The 19,322-nt window shown below is 40.3% G+C and overlaps 3 protein-coding genes across 8 annotated transcripts in view; 1 reads left to right on the top strand and 2 right to left on the bottom strand.

The window, feature by feature from the left end:
• LOC117156797 (uncharacterized) overlaps window positions 1-19,322 on the bottom strand; it is a 154,843-nt gene that overhangs the window by 84,648 nt on the left and 50,873 nt on the right. The window lies entirely within an intron of this gene.
• LOC117156738 (cytochrome b5) lies at window positions 1,308-4,018 on the bottom strand. 5 transcript variants are annotated; one of them, XM_076618227.1, is made up of 2 exons: window positions 3,788-4,018; window positions 1,308-2,657 (listed from the first exon to the last, which is right to left on the bottom strand). In XM_076618227.1, exons 1-2 carry the CDS (start codon window positions 3,877-3,879, stop codon window positions 2,156-2,158), a joined length of 594 nt encoding a protein of 197 aa, XP_076474342.1. In that variant the 5' UTR covers window positions 3,880-4,018; the 3' UTR covers window positions 1,308-2,155. The 5 variants fall into 5 exon arrangements, with proteins under 5 accessions (XP_076474342.1, XP_076474346.1, XP_076474343.1 ...); XM_076618231.1 differs by having other exon boundaries at window positions 1,308-2,591; window positions 3,730-3,818; XM_076618228.1 differs by having other exon boundaries at window positions 3,730-3,802.
• The window catches only part of LOC117156737 (uncharacterized), a 48,238-nt gene continuing 34,949 nt past the window's right edge, over window positions 6,034-19,322 (top strand). Inside the window, exons 1-2 of the mRNA XM_076618232.1 lie at window positions 6,034-7,601; window positions 13,175-13,776. Coding sequence (XP_076474347.1) covers window positions 13,487-13,776 — 290 coding nt within the window. The 5' untranslated portion in view covers window positions 6,034-7,601; window positions 13,175-13,486. The remainder of the gene's footprint in view (window positions 7,602-13,174; window positions 13,777-19,322) is intronic.

The following is a 19,322-nucleotide window of genomic DNA, read 5'->3' as shown; positions in this document are numbered from 1 at the left end:
CTTTTATTCCTCTTTATATCCCAAAGAATTCAAACGAAATATAATAGTTCTCGAGTTTTTAAGAAAATCCCAATGATTTTTGAAATTTCTCGTTGTTCGCACAAGTGTAAATTCCTAATACTGAGATGTACGTTTGCAGCACGACGTTGAACGATATCGTCGTGGTAAGCGTAACGCGCTTTTCACTTGTACATATAGGAGAAACCAAAAGGTACAGTCGCGAAATGGGCACGAAAAAACGAGTGCTAGATGGAACGATGTAAGATGATCAGGAAGGCGTGACTTAAATACCTTAACCCGCAACCGCAGACACACCGAACGTATCTAATTTTACGGTGTCTAATTAAAGAATGAAACACCTCTTGCAATAACCCAGACGGTTCCCGTGAGTATACGCTGACTCAATTGGGACGATGCTCCGAAAAGCTGATTTATCGACCTTGCACGCGCTTCCTTTGCTTTTAACTCGACAAATACATCGTGCCCGATGAAAGCTAAGCTTTACAGTCTATGTAGTCTATACGTATATTAATAGAAGCATATATAATTTTTGAAAAAATAAAAATATTGCATGAGATACATATACACAGGCTCACGAAATTATTCGACAGTAGATTCCAAGATACCTATTATGAATATACGAAATGTGTCGAAATTTCATTAGTATGTTATCTGTATATTTTGTATGTATCTGTATACGTCGACATATTTCCAATTGATAAATATCCACCGTCTACTAATTATGCGTGTAGAATTTTCTGTTTCAGTTCGGACGAGCTGTAGACACGCGTTTTTTCTCTGTTAACCGCTCCGAGACCGATGTTACGCGAGCTTTATTAATACATTTAATGTTGCTTTCCGACACGACATCGGATTATTCTACGTCGTTAATATGCCGGTTACCGATCAAACGAACGAGAGATCGCGTGTCAAATGATGCGAACCGATGCAACAGCTCGATGAGAAGAAACAATTAAAGCCTCGTTATCGTCTTTGCATATCGACATTACAAATAAAGATCGTCACCGGGGATAATTAAGCATGAATTGCGCGTTTTCACGTGACTCGCTGCTTATTGCATCGATTAATTGTACTTGGCACGATAGTCCTGTATTAGCAACGCGGTGAACCGGTGCGCGATGCCGCGGTGAAATTATAATACACGCTGATAGTTAATTCGTCATCGTTATTTGAATTCCGCTTCAAACGAGAACAAACGTGTGAAACAGTGCATGAATTAGAATCTCGTGTGCATGGTTTTCGGGTATTAATGAGTGATTCGTAATATTGCTTTCAACATAGAATAGTAATGAGATTGTTGATTTATTGCTAGGCAAAGAATATTTATATTTTCATACGTTATATCATATAGCTTATTCAATATTTTATAATTTATATTCTATTTATAAGTTATATTTTACAGTTTATATTTGAATTTCCTTTCGATCGAACGTAGGTAATATTTTTATCTTATACTAAATTCGACTGAATCCAGTTCAATGCCTGAAATAACAAGTTGAAAGTCATTCTACATTTAGAGTGTTTTGAACTATAATAAATGTATTTTTAAATCCTACGTTATAAACAGAAAGAACATTTAAACATTTCATCATCCACTACAATTATGCGACGCGATATTGATTTCGTAATAAATCTATTTCACAAATATAGCGATGTGCTTGTGCTTGTGCTTATATTCGCAGTTTAAGTATCAAAAGATGATAAAACATTAACATTAAAGATACGTTTCTTTCGTCGATTTAAGGAACGACTTCATAAAATTTCTTTATTCTATTACTGTAAAAAGAGAACGTAGGAACTTGATACACTTAATACAGATATTTAATGGCGTAATGCATAAAAGGACGGCAGCGCACGGAAAAATTCGTCGTAAGACTAAGAGTATCGGGAAAACTGAAATTAGCCTTGGTCTTTGATCTTTACGTCTAATCGCGTAATTATCGCGGTTTGCAATTCCAAAACCTTCATACTGTATAAGATTAATGTTGGGTCAAATTTCACAATTTCGAGATCTTCACACACACACACACACACACACACACACACACACACACACACAAAACACTATATATACTTATAACGTGTCTTTGAACAAAAATCATCTAACAAATAGCATATCAAACGTAATTATACATTAAAGTCCAGCGACTTTGACACCGTTGGATACACGAAAGATTCTTTCTTCGAGCGGAAGTTCACCAATGAGGTATCTCTCTAAGCTCTGCCTCGCCATAGAAGAGTGTCCAGTGCCAATGAACGGCAAAGTCGCGTCTCTGCCAGCGTATTCAAGAATCACGTCTGATCCACCAGGATGGTTCTTCAACAATTCTGTGCAGTCGTAAACAAAATCGTGTATCACGATCCAACAATTGTTAGCAGTGTCATGCCACGCAACTTCGTCCAAGCTAATCATCCTCAGTTGTTGGTTTGGATGTTGGTTTTCGGTCTTGATACACAACGCCAAGTCTTCCTTAGATTTTTTCCATGGTTTCTTGTTGGATTGTTCGGAAGACTCCTCGCATTCTTGGTTTTCCAAGTCAAGGAAATCGCCTTCTTGAGATTTATTGTCCCTGAAATCCAGAGACTGGAAGGTTAGACCGAGGAGATCCATGCTTTTGGTCGCTGCGTTGCTACGTCTAAAAAGAAACACGATCGATGGCTCGCACCACTTCTTTATGTTCGAGAGAACTTAATGATAACTCACGATCATTGGCTGACGCAACATCGCAATAGAAATGAGCGTTAGATAGCTGAAGAGATTTCACGTATTTCAGATGCGAAGTTTTGTGAAATAACAATAACAAGAAAGTTTATGCGGTGGCAAATAAGACGCGATTAGGCCTCTCGTAAGGATGCAGATTAATTACGCTCGAATTGAAATTGAAATAGCGATGACGACAAAGAATTTAAAGAATAAATTCCGGTTTGCTCAATTAATTTGCTTCTAATCACCATCTATTTCTTATTCGAATAAATTAGAGTTTGAATAAGAAGAAATACAGATTTTTGTTGAAACGCGGCTCGGTTCTGAAGAAAATGCACCGCGTTTAATCTTACACGCGATTAATCGTACGTGTTCCTTTGGCAGAATCCAGAGGTAGACTAGATACTAATTGTATATGACTCATGAACATTAATAAATTTCGGCAGGGTTAGAGGTTATCGAGTTTGTTTCGTCATGAATTCAACGAAATCTCGCAAGTGATCCACAAATATTTTTCCGCTATTGAAGTATTTAATTTGAAATAATTAATAACTTGAAATTATACGAATTCGATGCAATTTGAAAAAATTCAATCCCCTAAAGAAGAAGAGATTCTCTACGATCAATAAAATAAAGTTATGATGAAGAAAATGAAAGAAGTAAATGGAAGACTCAATGTGTCTGATAGAACATTTCTCGATAATCTCGTGAATTTGCTTAATTGTTTTAAAACGAAGATAAATCTTGTCACTTAAAAAATAATAAATTCAACGTTCGATACTTTCTCACTTGATGTAATTTCCATTTGATATTTCATATCGCACATGCAGTGAAGAATATCATTTTTTAAATTTAGTCGTAAAACTAGCGAGGCTTTTTTTATGGCTATGACTACAAAATAAACGATACACTTAGATTTACTATCTAACTGTTATCAGATTTATCGTCGAAAATCGATTTTTATTAAATTTACGATTGATCGAAAAATCAACAATAGTGATTACTTTCGTTCATGCTCCCGATTTTTCTCCATTCCCTTTAACTATTTACACGAGTTCTCACCTATGAGACACTGCACGCAGTACTGGGCACTGCCTAGAAATCAATCGGGGGCAAGGGAAAATAATTCTATTACCGGTTGAAATCCGATGCATACAAGTTAGTTGTTCCCTGACTAGACTTTGCCTTGGCTATCCAATGGCGTAGCGATTCAATGTTCGTGATAAATTATGAATTTAATTATTTAATCAAACCATCTGATCTAATTAAGTTAATTTCTGATCCATTTTCGTATTTTTACGAATATTTTAAAACATGGATTATTGGTCAAAAGTTCCGTAGAAATTAAGAATTTTAAAAAAAGTCACCTTAAAATTCAGTAATATTAGGAAATTCCTTCAGGAAAGATTTACGAAAAGAAAAGAGATGACTATTGATGAATGTAGCGTTTCAAAGAAATATCTGCCTCGAGCTCTGCTACTTTAGAAAATTATTTCGTTAGAAATTTATCGAAAGAAGATAAAGTGCTCGATAGCGCTTACTTTGTTATTTTAAAAAAATAATCGGTTTAAGTTTTTCTTTTCTTCTTATGAAATTATTTCGTTTGAAATTAATCGAAATACAGGAAACTACTATCGATAATTGTAATATTATTCGATAGGAATTTTAATTAGTAATAAAATTAAAACAAATCTCGATATGGATACAATTGGGAAAATAATTTCAAATTTTTCACCTGTATTGGTAATCAATTTTTGAGTATACAAACGTGAATTTATTCTTGAGTTCTTACTTCCTGTTAGTGTCAACCGTTGCATTCAACTTTGCAGGAGAAAGTACATCAAAGTATCTTTATCAGCGAGATTTCTCACATTTCTTAGAGAAACACGTGAAATTATGTAATCCTCAAGAAATGTATTATATTTTTTTATACGTTTTTATCGAATACAAAGATTTGTCACTAAAATGTACATATGTTGCTACTGACTTCTTGCTCGTGAGATAAATCTGGTTCACATTTAGCTACGTCAATGATAGCGTGTAATCTGACAAGTTAGCGGTTATGCGATGGTAGAAATAGAAACACCATAAATTACGATACAGCTTTTTGAAGCGTAGATATGTCGATGAATGATAGCTGATTTAGGAATGTAACGTTTTATTCTTATGCTTATTAACAACTAATTAACTATATTATAAATACATATGTAATTAGCTTCTCAGCTCCGTTAATTATCTATAATCTGATTTTTATTCGCTCATAAGAGGATAAGATTTTAATTCTCATGTTTCATTAGGATGATTATTATAAGAACATAGCACTGTGATAAATAAAAAATAATAGCGATAAATATGTAAAAGGTTATACCTTTTATAAGAAGAATTCACGATTCACTTCGTAATGAAACAAATCGATAGCGATATTTTACGATTTATGATAATGTCAAACATAATCAATGTCGTAGATTTTAGTTATCTCGAACGATATTTTCTGTTGTAAATTAGCATACGTAACAACGACGAGATAAACTCCAAATTTTTAACTGTTTCCGTAAGATATAACATTCGAAATAAAAATTTACACCGATTCTACTACTAAATATGTATATTAATTGGACAACGATCGAATTACTTAACTATCGCAACAAACGCAATACTGAAAGCGTTTTTCGACAATAAGGATCAACCAATGTTTAAAATATTAAATATATTTCTATAGTGTATTAATATAGTTTACAATGTCATCTATGCATCTTAGAAAAACAAGCAGTGAGAGGGCGTAAAAAGGATGAGAAATGAGAAGAAACATGATAATAAGTAAGGACAGAGTAAGAGAGGAATACAGTCGGTATTTCAGTTCGTGTAGCAAAATTTATAGTATGATAATATTTATTATGTATCTCATGTGCACATTTAACTAAGGGTAACTTTCGATGGTAAAATTCGATATTCCAAAGAACATGATTGCCAATCACAGATGAGATGCAGTGCATACGAACACAACAACGGTGGATATCTATTCGAGCTTGGATTTAATGTCGATATTTAACTGTCCGTCGATACAGACGATGTTACCAGTCGCCCTGTGCTGACATCTTGCCAGCAGACGGCAAAATTTGTTTAACAACGATTAATAAACGATATTGTTTCTGAAGAATCCTGTACACTATAAATAAGAAAACAGAATCGTAGTATTCATAGATATTTACTTAAGGATAAAAAATCCTATGTCATTGATAAATTCAAACTTATAATTTAAGAAATAAAAGTACTTTTCATAGCGAATGTAATTTTATCGTAAAATGAAACAATAAGCTACGGTCAACGAGCTCACGTGATCAAGATTCCAAGAATTTGTCTAATATTTAAATTGCTCGATCACGAAAAAGATGTATTCGTCAATTTATCTGATGTATTGTTATACGGAAGATACGACAATGTGACGGATGAACCATTTCTCTTCTCGATAGTCGAATCTATTGAATTTTACGAAGCGTATTACAGAAGTAATTGCCTTCGATTTTCCAGTAAACGCTGCCACACCTCGATTTTCCATCCAGTGGTCACATATTGTATCCTACATTCGAAATATGTACTACATAGCTCGACATGCACGTAAATGTGTTCTGCCATCCCTCCTTATCCCATCTTCTTGTTTATATGTACTTTCGAGTACGGGACCTGATAGAAGTGAATTCGCTCGAGCCTGAAATTTAGTTCGATCACGTTCGAATTATCGTAACATCCCTCTCCGTAGCTTGTGGAAACCTGCAATGTTCGAAGGTTCTGTTCGCGTTTCTTTCTAATTTAAAACGTTTCGAAATAATTTGCTCTCCGTAACTCCGAAGCTCTGTCGCATGAAACTTCGTTGAAAGTTCGATTGCAAAAGTTTGCCACGACCATTCGGGCAACAATATTTTCTCGATTTCGGGAATGATATTTGAGCTTAAATAGAACGACGCTCTCCACATTGTGCTATTTCAAAAGATAAGCCGAAACAAATGGCAGGAGTTTAGATTAGAAATTTAGATTGGAAGACTGTCAGATTGCCTGAAACTCATATTTAACTATATATAAACTTGTGGAACTATTTTAATTTAAAATTTAAGCGCAACGAGACGAAACCTCGTTCTATCCAAATAACCGAACGAAATCTTTCACATCTTTTAAAAACAATTCATTCGTTGATATCACAGGCCAATTAATCAAACCACAGAAACGCTAAGTGGCAGCTTTATCTAGTAAAAATAATCAAAAACCAGATTCGATTGATATAATGAAAATTCATCGGACAAACTCGCTCACCGTAGGATATCCCGCTCAAGACAGACGGCGCGAACGACGAATCGCGGCCATCGGTATCGAGCAGCGCATGTGTGCTACTCGAGCGGCCGACTCGAGGCGCCACGACGCCGGCGTCGCACGGCGTCGAGGGCAGCGCCGACGGCGATGTACGTTGAGGTGGATAGTCGCAATCATGCCACCACCCTGACGCACGTTCCCGTATCCACGGTGCGTGTACGTCGACGACGCAGAGGTGGAAAACCGAGCCGGAGCCTCCGCAATAAAACGAATCTCGCGGGGCATAGTATACCTGTTTTATTGCGGAACGACACGCGAGAACCGGAAGTGACAGGAAGTGTAGAAGAGTTGAGAACAAGAGAAGACAACTTTACAGCGACGACCAGCGTGACACGATCATCGTACAACGACCACGACGAGGATAGGCAGTGAACGATCGAAAAGGAAGAAGGACCAGGGTCGAGTAGAGCCAGAGACCGGTGCGCAACGGTGGAGAGTAACAGAGGAAGCAACGATCGACGCGTCCACGGTGGCCCATCGATGCCGGAGCGTCGAGACGCCACATCACGGCACGGTATATCGTCGTTTCCGATCTTCTCTATTTCGATCGCATCGTATTAACGGTTAAACTATGAGTATCGTGCACAAGTATACCGCGATATAGTATCGATGAAACGTGCGTCTGGTTGAATGCGTGTGCCTGTGCTGCTGCAGAGGGTTGCATGCGTGAATGCGGTGTGGCGCAGCTGCGAAAGTGCGCTTGACAAGTGCCGTGTGCGGGCCGGGGCGCACGTGTGCGGAAAAACGCACAACGTGTTTTTCCACGGAGCAGTGCGTAGTGCGCGATAGACGACTCGGCCGGAATCGTCCGCGGAAAACTGCACGTGCCGCTCGCGCGGATCGATCGATCGGAAGTGCGAACCCGAGAGAGCTTTAAAATTGGTGGTGTGTTCTGGGTGGAGCGTGTGCAACGTGAATTATGGCGAGAAAATATGAGGATAGTTGGTGAGAAGAATACGTTGAAAGGACTCTAGTTTAGCTTCTTTCTTCTCCCGATGGGTCACGGTGACACGAGCGCCTCACTCTGGCGCGCGCGAGCCGTGTGCTCTAGCCGTGTCCGCTCTATTTCCGTGTGTTTTCTTTAGTGATGCTTGCAGCTGCGCTTCGAATATGATTTTTCCCAAGTATTTTTGGGTCGCGAGTGCGTCGGTTTTCTTCTTTCACGGATCGATCCCGACTCGTCCATTCGCAGGATACCACTAGATGTAAGGATCTTCCTCGACTTGGTCACCGGTGACGCGATATTTCGAGGACTACCAATTCTGCTGCGTGATAATCTCAACTCCGAAATATTTATATCTGTTCTTACCTCGATATAGATCGAGTTTATCGATTTCTCGTTATCCATCGTCCATTAAGCGTATTATAGAATGTTCGGTGATTAATTTTAGCGTGCTTCTCTTTTCCATGATTTCTTGTTTTTACTGGAAAACATTCTGGATGCGCGCGATTACCTGCAGATTATTCCTTTCCACGGACATTTATTACTCGTCTATTATTTATTACTGCAACAAAACTTACAATATCAGAGCGCGTAACGTAAGTTCGCAAGATTCTAAGGAATCCTCAAGCCTCGTGGACGTTACCGACGATTCCTCAGGTGCTTCTGTTCCCGCGTAACGACCGCGTGATAGCCATGACACTATATACATACATAGAACATCGGTATAATCATCAGTGGGTGACACGAGACAAAGATCACGGATACGCACGACGACGATGATGCGATTCGCAGCCACGGTGCGGTCGGACGCGTCCGCAGGTGCAAGAGGCATGCGTGGAACGAGGGCGTCGCACGTTCGCTTAGATTTGGCCTGTAATATTTTTCGCCGACTAAACGCCGATCGAGGCGTTCGCATCGAACCGAAATGGAAGAATTAACTGGGTGGAAGTCGATGGATTTTTGGGCGAAGAAGGCGGTCGATCGTCTCGAAGTTGGCACTCGAACGAGCATTTCGAGGGAAAAACGATCCTCTAGGAGGAGTTATTTTAATAATGAGGGTATACCGGCGCTTTGTGGCCTCTCTTTTCTTTTTCTCGTGACCGCGCCGGCGAGCGTGAGAGCATCATCGGGGAACGCGTAATTATTTCTCGTTGTTGCGTGCAACAATAGGCACACCGAAGGGGGATCGATTAATTGATTTCTGTTATATAAAAAAGCGGGAGGACACGAGCGAGGATTGGACGGTCCGCGTTCTACATAGACTCCGTAGCTTTCGATCAGCTCTCTTCGTTCATTCTTCGACGCACAAAGAAGAAGATAAAAAAAATAGACAACGTTACAGTCGGAGTCTCGTAGGATCGTTGACACGGGGGAATGTATTCTAATAAATTCAAGGAAGCCTAGTTTCTGTAAGGGGGAGGAAAGCGACTGACCGACATTGATGAGTGCAGCATCAAAAATGCAGTCCTATGCACCGGCTATAGACGCGTCCATGCTGTTTCATCGATCGATCGAAATCTTTGTTCACCCAGTCGTTTAGATCTCATTGCATGTTCCCGTAGCAAGCAAAGCACCCCCATTTCGTAACTTTTACTACGACTTCAACTCAACGACGTGCAAGTTATTACGTTTACTTGTTGTCAAGATTCTTCTGTTATCAAATCGAAAGGCAAATTGTTGAGTGTTTTCGTAGTTGCTTGTAAATTTCTTTGAATTCATTCTGAAGAAGAATATTCCATTTAAGAGGGAACATGATTGCGCGCCGAATGTGATCGTTAATGTTTCTACTTTTGGTAGAATGAAAGAATCTATCACTGAGTTTTCTAAGTTTTTCGTTAAGTTATATTCTCCGGATTTCATTGAGAAGGCGAGTGAACGAAACATTCCAAGTTTCTCGTAAATTTCCTCGAATTTCATTCTATGCAAGGATGTTCTACGAATAGGAAACACGTGTGCTAGATATAATTGTTGATATTTCTCGTTACGCGTTCATTCAAAGTTGGATCATCTAAATATATCAAACACGTAAATTCTCCCATGAATTAGTAATCATACAAATCTGAATGAACACTCATGCCATGATACTTTACCGCCGTTTACAGCCTCTATTTACCGGCTCTCAGAAATTTTCTTTCGAATCACTCGTGCAAGCTCCTACGTATACAAGTATACACGATACATCAACAAACGTTAATTAGCAATATAGCGTATTCGTTTCGTACACGTGAATCTCGCTGGGATTCAGAGCCCATACCGTATCAATCGCGTTCGCCGATGCTATTTCTAAATATCATTAATTTTTATCTACACGCTCCGGTACACGTGTTCGACAAGGCGGCTGGTTAATCGGAAATACGAACAGCTCGACTGCCTCGCACTCATCGACGAATTAAACCACCCAGACATCAAAGATATAAATTCTTCTTGAACCAAACCTATCGTAAATTCCTCTTGCGAATTCAATTAACATATTCTATAGCTATTCTTTGGTATTCACGAACCAGGGTTAACCCTTTCACTCTCGATATATATTACGTGTACGTAACGTTATCTGTACTTTAGTACGTTCTCGATCAATAGAATGTCCTTATTTGACATCTCTTAGATCATTCGACAAAATTTGTTTTTATTATCAATAATCGCTAAAACATAATTTTCCTCGGAGGCTAAATAAGTATTGGGCCGTGAAAGGGTTAAGGGATGACCCGGTTAACAGGTTAATCCAGGAATCAGTACTGTACGTCCTCGAAAGCATCGAGTCAGACCCGAATCTGTATTTCGGCAAATCGTCGCCGATTTTCCGCGAGCGGCGCGAGAAACTCCTACTATTTATAAATGGTTTGAACCCGGTCGCATTGGCGAACCTCTGGTCCGCTCGAGCTGCCGCCTCGTGGGCCGCCGCCGGTGTGGGGAACAATTCGCCACCCCATGGTAAAAATAGAAGCTCCTAGCCAGCTAGCCGAGAAGCTCGAGGCTAGAGCTCGAGCACGAGCACCGCTCTAGCGTGTTGCTAGAGCGGACGGACGTTGGGCGGGTGCGGTGAATCGTGTCTAGCCAGCGGTCGCGAACGGTTAAACGTCGACGTCGCGACGACACCGGGTTTCCGGGCCCCCGTTGATCATGCTGACGCGTACCATCGCGATTACCATCACACCAACGACTATCGCTCCTACCAAGACTTAACAACACGAAGTAAATCGCGATCGGACACGAAGGCAACGGTGACGTTACCGATGATCATCTCGATCCCTAGAAGCTTGTCCTGTACGTCGTAAAAAAAGAGAAAGAGAAATAGAGAAGAGATAGAGAGAGAAGAAGGTGCGAGTGTGTGCTTCAACCGGCTAATCGCTCGTTCTTCTGCGTTCTATCGTTTTCTGCTATAGTGTACCGCGTGCGTAGTTTCGTTCGGTGGATCCACGAAACGAAAGGATAGAGGTGAATCGGCCGTCGAGCCCAACGAGGAATCGCTCTATATTCCCTGGCCGAACGGCACTGCTCCTCGCGAAACTCTGCTCGTCGTGAAGTCTAGTGAATATTTTAAGACCGACAAGAGGCCGCATGTAGGAAGAGGCGGCGCGGGCTGATTCACTGGCCATCGTGTTCGCACGTAGGAGGACCAGGGAGACCAGGCGGTACAGAATGCCGCTGTTCTTCTTCTTCTTCTTCTCTTCATCTACTACTTGCACGTAGACTAACGCGACCAGCAACTAATCTAGAGAGGAACCAAGCTCCAACTGTTCCTCTAATCGGACGAGCTTTCGCGCCTTCGTTTTAACAACTGACCGAGCGACATACGAACACAGAACATAGGATAGGAGCGAGCTAAAGCTGAGGTGGAACAAGAGAGATAGAGGCAGAGGGGAGGAGAGCAACGAGAGAAAGAGTGGAACAGAGATAGACTGTGTAGCAGAGGGAGAGCGAGTGAGAGAGGGTCACATTCCGAGCGGATCACGGATGCTTATAGAAGCGTTGCGTAACGGCGTCAGACGGACGGCGAAACCGCGGCTGCTGTTCAGCCGTCGAGTTTCGACAAGTTCGACGAAAAACCTGCTGCATCCTCTCCTGGTATTAAGACTGCCCATCGAATGCCTGGAGACGGATACTACTACGTTGATATTCGGGAAAACTCGAAAGTGTATCGTCGATTGTGCCGTTCGCGCAGTGCCGACTGACCACAGGTGATCGGATCTAGATGGAACGTTGATCGGAATCGTCGATTTTGGGGCGAATTAGCAGAAGAGAAAACGCTCTCTCTCTCCCTTTCCTTTTATCGATTGTCGCGGATTCGTGGCGCGTGGCGCGAAATCAGCTGCTGACTCGATAGGGAATCTGAGCCGCGTTTAAACTGGCTGCTTACGGTGACGAGTGCGTGCGAATGGCTGCGTGTGCGTGCGAGTCGAGCGCGTGTTAGGCTCGAAGGATAATCGGCGATCGATTAGCGGAATCGCCAGAACCCTGTCGATCGATAGTGGTGAGAAACGTAGGGATGAGGAGAAGAAGGAAGTGCAAGGAATAAGAAATCGACGAAAGTATCGAACGTGTAAAACGACGCACGGTGCTACGAAGGAAATCGTACGGGTGTATCGATTCTCCTTGTGTCCTCAAGTGTTTCAAGGCCACGGGAAGCCGGTCGAAGCCGTTTCGCAGGGGAGTCACGAGATCGTCTTTGTGAACTGTGATCGTAGTTCGTATTGCCGAGACTCGAGGTTTTGCGGCGATGATGTTCCTTTCAGGTCCGTTGCTGTCCGACCAACGGCAACTAAAATTAACCCGTGTCGAATCCTAGAGCGTTCTCGTCTAGCCTCGCTTCGGGCTGAATTTCGTATTTATAGATCGTACACAAAGAAGAGAAAAACCGTATCCTTGACATCCAAATAACCAACCGGTCGATCATTGATCGATAACGCGTGACCATGCTGGTTCAGAGAAATTTACCCTAATCTCGTCGTTAGAGCATAGTAGCGCTCGAGTCTCGTCGATTCTTCGAATCGTTCTTTAAGACGACCCCGCGCTCCCGTGCGAACACATCGGACATAATCGCGTACGCGAGTTTTCACGTGGCTAAGTAAAATAGTTGACGCGATCAGTGTTTCTCGTCGACGACTTGGAGTGATCAACAAAGGGTTGTTCGTGTGATCTTGCAGAGGTCCGTTGGTGGTACGCGTAAAACGAGAAGAACCGTGGAGGTGGAAGGAAGGAAGGATGACGGAGCAACGTTCAGCAGGGAGACGAGGCGCGTGCGATTTTTGGTAACGGGTCAGCGCGACGACACTAACGAAGACGACGAAGACGAAGACGACGATAAGGAGCACGACAACCACAACGATTACGACTACGACCACAATCACGACGAGGAAGAAAAAGAAAAAGGCAAAGATTACGACGTGGGTGGTGGGGAAACAAATTGGTGGTGGAGGAGGAGGAGGTGGTGGAAGACTAGAAAGTGGTGTTAAGAGATGCAGCAACAGCCAGCGCCGAACGGGGTGGCAGGTGGTGCTGAATTGCCTCAAACAGGTGGCATAAGCACTGCCCAACCTGGAGCGACAGGTACCGCCACGGCGGCGTCTAATCGTGCCCAGGTTAACGGTGGCAGATTCGATTTCGACGATGGCGGCACCTACTGCGGCGGTTGGGAAGATGGAAAAGCTCATGGACACGGCGTATGTACGGGACCCAAGGGCCAAGGTGCATACTCTGGTAGCTGGCATTTTGGTTTCGAGGTCTCCGGTGTCTACACCTGGCCTAGGTGAGACCAGACCTTCGGATTCTTATTAATTTTTGGCATGCTTTCAATTTGCTCTATTCGCCCCTTGCCTCGCTTACTAGCGCCGCTTTTCTCGACTCTCTCCGGCGAATTTTGATCGGGTTTCTTATTTTTTTTTCGAGAATCCTGAGTTATTCCGTTAGGATGTTGATATACGGGCTCTTTCTGTTCTTTTTCTTTTTTTTATCAAAATGCGTCGATATAAAATAAACGTAAGGACGATCATTAAATGCAACTTATATATGAAAATCGTTTCTTAGTGGTTTATAGTTAAACATTAATAATGTGGATTACATTAAAATTCCGATAAAACGGATCTTTTGGAAACTTCGTTTAAGATACTACAAAGACATCGCAACTCTTGAAATTCTGGCCTTCAACGATTTAAAACCACAAATGCCCTCTCTGTTCGTTACGGATTAAAATTGATCTTCTCGGTTAAGCCAATCTCCGTGTACATTGTTACTATCCAGATCGTAAACCGTCTTCAATTAGCGGAACGATGTCAAATCAAAGGCATCATGAATTTAATTAATAAAAACGTTATTCATCTTCAATTTATCTAGAACAATCTTTACCTCATGTTCTAATTGCCTTTCCATTAACTACAAAAACAGACATTAGATTTGCTTGCTGTCACTCGTCTTTCTATTTTGAAGATTCTCGGTGAATAATAAACACTTGAAACAGGCATCCGTGTAAATGAAACTGGTTCAGGCTCGTTAGTTCTTGCTGGAGCGTGCATGCCCGAGTATTTCGGGGATACACCGGCACAGCATCGATATCTCGATCGCGGTCGAATGCTTTCAAACTCGGTTCTCTTGTCTCGAAAGCTAAATCTCCTCGACTCGCAAGAGGACTAAAATAATTACTCTCGATAGAACAAACACGGTCCAAACTTGAAACGATCGATTATATTCGATCAAATTTCATCCAACTCATCTACCATTTCGTCGTACGTGAATGATATAACTATCGTTTTCTTAAATATAGACAGCCCGTAATATAGGATTAGGTAGTGGAAGCTTCTCTATCAAAAGCAAAAGCAGAGCTTTCACGGGTTACATACATCGCTAGAAGCAGAAAGAACCCGTAAACCTCATCTTCTGAATCCTAAAGACGACACAGATCCAGATAAACGACCACGAAACGGATGAAGGTTTTCGCTCAAAGAGGAAACGTAGAGCTCTTTAACGAGCACATTGAAACGTTATAGTTGAGATGACCAGAGTTGATATTTGAGTGATGAGGATTTGGTCTCGTTGTTATGTGGAAAAGCAACTCTGAACGTTATGACGTATTCACAATACAGTAATCACATAATAGTAACCATAAATGTCACAATAACGATGTTTCCATTTATCAGTCGCACTATCAATGCATTTTTGTGGAAAGAAAGCGTGAACCGATTTCGACTAGCAGACGTCATCGAATAGAGAGATGATAAATTCGTACATTTAGCTTGGCCGTACGGCATTTAGCTGATTTTACTCTATCTTTGGGAACCGTCTCTAACGGCGTGAATTCGAGATAAACGAGAGACCTTGACACGTATCTCGGTATATACCTGGGGCAGGGCGGGAATCTCCCGATCCTGAAAGTAGGTCATCGAGTGCAAGGACAACGAGTCCGGGTCAGTGGGATCCGAGCGGTTAGGACCTAGTTCACGGACGCGGCAAACAATCGTTTCGCCAAATTTCCAGGACTTTCAGCCAACGGCTCTGACAGGGGGAAATAATCCTCGGTTCATCATAGAAGCTTATTTTCTTTCGTTTTTCAATGGTATTCCTGTTCAATCGCCTCTTGAGAGATTTTTCGATTGTGTTCAATGGTACAAGTGCATTTCTTCTTCAAATGAGATCAATGTATATAGAATATAATAATATATAACGTTTGTATTTATCGAAAGGATTTTTGCAACGACGTATAGCAATATGAAGATTACATTTATGGTAATAAAAATGCCAAAATATATAAGCCGCGTATGATATGCAAAACTATAATATATTCGTTCTGGTATTTCGAAGATAAAATAAATCTCTGTCTAGTTTCGCCTAGAGAAGAAAAATAAAAAATAATTATCTTTGCGGTCAGTAAAGCGGTTAACTTTACCTATAGTTTGCTCAAATAACAAACAATGCTACCATATGTATCACTTTCACAGTCTAATATTCTTCTAGAGAAGATCTGACTTTTGACAAGGCAAAAATTTGATGAAATGAAATATAATCACTAGATACATTTCGCTCGTTCTTATATCAAAGGCATTTTTCTTTTTTGTCTCATTCGTAAATAAATAAAAAAAAGACGGTGTAATAAGCTTCTGTAATAAAAATTGTGGAAACATTTCTCTCGGTGATTCTTTTCCACGGGACCGCGTAACGTTGTAAGTTGCGCGACTATATTTGAGCCGTCGATCGTTCCGGAAGAAATTTTGTCACGCAGCTTTAAATAGTCCAGTGCAACGAGAGCTCGTAAATATAAGTGTTATTAACATCGGCTGACACACGCACGTTTCAACGTATAGGGGAATTGACCCACATTTTTATGTATTTTTAGTACGACGGTGTTCATCAATGGGAACGCTCGGGATTAGGCCGAAACGAAAAGAATCACCGCGAATTCGAAATTACTATATTTAGAGTGTTTCGCGGGACTTGGAACAATTCTGAATTCGTCACCCTGTCAAAAACCATAAATAATTCGTAGATTCTTGAAGCATTCGGTAGCCACGGTTCGACTATTCGGATAATAGGTCACGTTGATGCATCGAAACTTCGGATTGTCCAAGAATATACCAATATTATCGAATGTCAGTTACTGGGACATCTGAACCATCCTAAACATCCAGATACCAAAACTGTCTGTTCGTCTCTGTGTATTCAAATTCCATGTTACAGATCCTATTGCAAATTTTCTTTTGCCTCGAGAGAAACGAAGGTTTCCTGCTAGCGGTTTTAAATTAGGTCGGTTCCATTTACTTTAGTTACATATTCGCAGTTTACTAATAATGAAAAATTTCTACCTACACTTTTGACAGCGATAACTCATACCATAATTCTTCGAATTTTGGCTTCGATATTAGCGAAGTTGGAGTACCCATCGAAGAATTAGTGACCTCCTTAAACGGTGGTAGATAAGCACGACGTTTTCGTGCGTTTTATGCGTATCGATTAACCAACCACGTTAACCAGTCATGTTACAATTACGAGAACACGTTGTGGATTCCGTGACCTCACGTAACAGAAAAATGTCATTCGAAAGGTCTGGGTTTGATCGTATCGCGAATCAAAGTCACGCACGTCGAACAAGTTTCTAATTGAGATATAACAACACGTTTTCGTCCCTTGATCGATTTTGTCTTCGTCTTTTCGTTTATTTTAAACTACCAAATTATCTTGCATGATCATTGAAATAATATAAAACAGAAAAAGAGAAAAACGAAAGAAGGGTCGCTTCAAAATTTCGAATTACATAAATTAATATCGTGACAGATGTATACATAGAGTATCAATTCCAAGATCCAATTCGCAATAATGAGGGTCATAGAATAATTAAAATAGAAAATGATCGTTCCACTTTAATCGTTAATTACACTGACTAAACCTTATCGGATGGCTATCGTGCATGTGTTTAACAGTTCAAACAAGGTCATTCTATAATTGTAATGAGCAATTAGAGGGTATTAAAGATCTTCCAGCGTGACTGTGGTCGTTTCTTCTTTTAATACTCTCGCCACGTTTCGGTGTTGGTTCCTCTCGATCAGAGTGCGTCGCTGGCGACGTTGAAAGGGTGGAAATACCGTGGAAAGAAAATAGAAAGAGGAAAAAAGGAGAAGGGACAAAGATGGGGAACTTATGTTTCTCGCGACCACGTATCTGGGCCGAGAGATTCCGTCGTTTCGTTTCCGTCTAAATTGGAGCAAGGTCTTCGTCAAGTCACGTTTTCCTAGGGATGCCCGATAAATTACGATGCTGCCTTTCGTTGATGACGAACTCGAGACCACAAATGACGTGGAACCATTTTTCGGCAATTATCTCTGTCATTGGTCATAATAAAGTGGAAAACTTTATTCGTTTATATTTTTGGTGGAAATAGATAGCATGCTTGTGAGTCATCGGATAACTCTTGAAATTAAGAAGAAATATTGTTTCGTTGATAAGGTGGATGACTGTACTAAGTTTATGTTGCGATATTTCTATATTCAACAAGATTTCTGAAAAAGGATCCAATAAGATAAAATGATGGGTCAAGTAAATGACGTCAGAGGTTTTAGTTCCAGTTGTTTGAAAATAAAAAATTCAAATTATTCGCAGGAAAATGTTGCAACTTCATTCATATGGCGAATATCAACGACTTGTCCATTTTTCGTTTCTCCTAAGCGGCCGTCTTCGATATTCGATATCAACACGATTTTCAATCTTCGTCCGCTGTTAATTAAAATGAGCTCTGGAGCTGTGTGCAAGCGACACTGGTGCGTGAATATTGTCGCGGATGTCGAACCGTAATTTCCGAATAATCTCTAGCAAGCAATATCGCCAAAATCCACATTATAGAAAAAAGAAAAGAACGGTTAATAAACCTAAACGTGAAGATATATAAGTTACAAACATATACAAGTTACCTAACAAATATACTAGAATAATAAAATAATAAAATAAAATAAATTTTAGTTTAGGTTTTCTTCGACTAATTTTATTTATAAAAATAAGAATTTACATAAACAACCGTAGTATCAAGGATAAAGAACCAAAGATAACAGAAACTGATTTTTAACAATGAGTAATCGTGATTCTTTTTATATGAAAAGCTATCTGTGTCAAATAAATATTTATGAAAAACGTATATCTTTTCCGTGAAAAGAACAAAGTACATTTGTTGCAACGTATTTTTTATATATACAGAACTGTATATGTGTTAGCGACAAAACCAACAAAGAATTTGGTCTTTCTTCGCATGGCGCAATATCGAGGAAGAGAAAGATTCTTCATTGCAACTTCGAATGAAACACAAAAAGGAAAATCGCTCCTTCAGATCGAAGCATCTGTTTCTTTTTCCCTTCAGAAGTCGAGGAGGATCCACTCGTGCGAAACATATTCGTCTTTGAGCACCGAGTATTTGTTGTGTGGAAAAGCGTACGAGTATTCGAATTTGAACGCGATAAAAGCTGCTGAAAAGACCAAAGAGCATTTCGATAACGAGTTCCTTTCGTATCGATTGTATGCTGGAAGCTGACTAGCAAAATCTGATTTGTTCCATATAATTCCTGTTATTTTTATTGATCAGATTTATAAAAGATACGCAAACCAACAGTCTATAATCTATAAAAAACACAACAGTTCATACATTCATATATTTCAAATAGGTGACTTCGGATCAATCATTTAACACGAAGGATAGAACATGCGTCAAGATAATCCAGATGAAAACTATCGGAAAAATATACGATGTAAACAAAAAAAGTTTTATCCATATATTCAAATCGTTAAAAAAGCATATATATTAGTAAATGTGTATAATTAAAAAAA

Source organism: Bombus vancouverensis, chromosome 4 (assembly GCF_051014615.1).
Source record: "Bombus vancouverensis nearcticus chromosome 4, iyBomVanc1_principal, whole genome shotgun sequence".
Lineage (NCBI taxonomy): Eukaryota > Metazoa > Arthropoda > Insecta > Hymenoptera > Apidae > Bombus > Bombus vancouverensis.
This window is presented reverse-complemented; position numbering and strand designations above follow the sequence as displayed.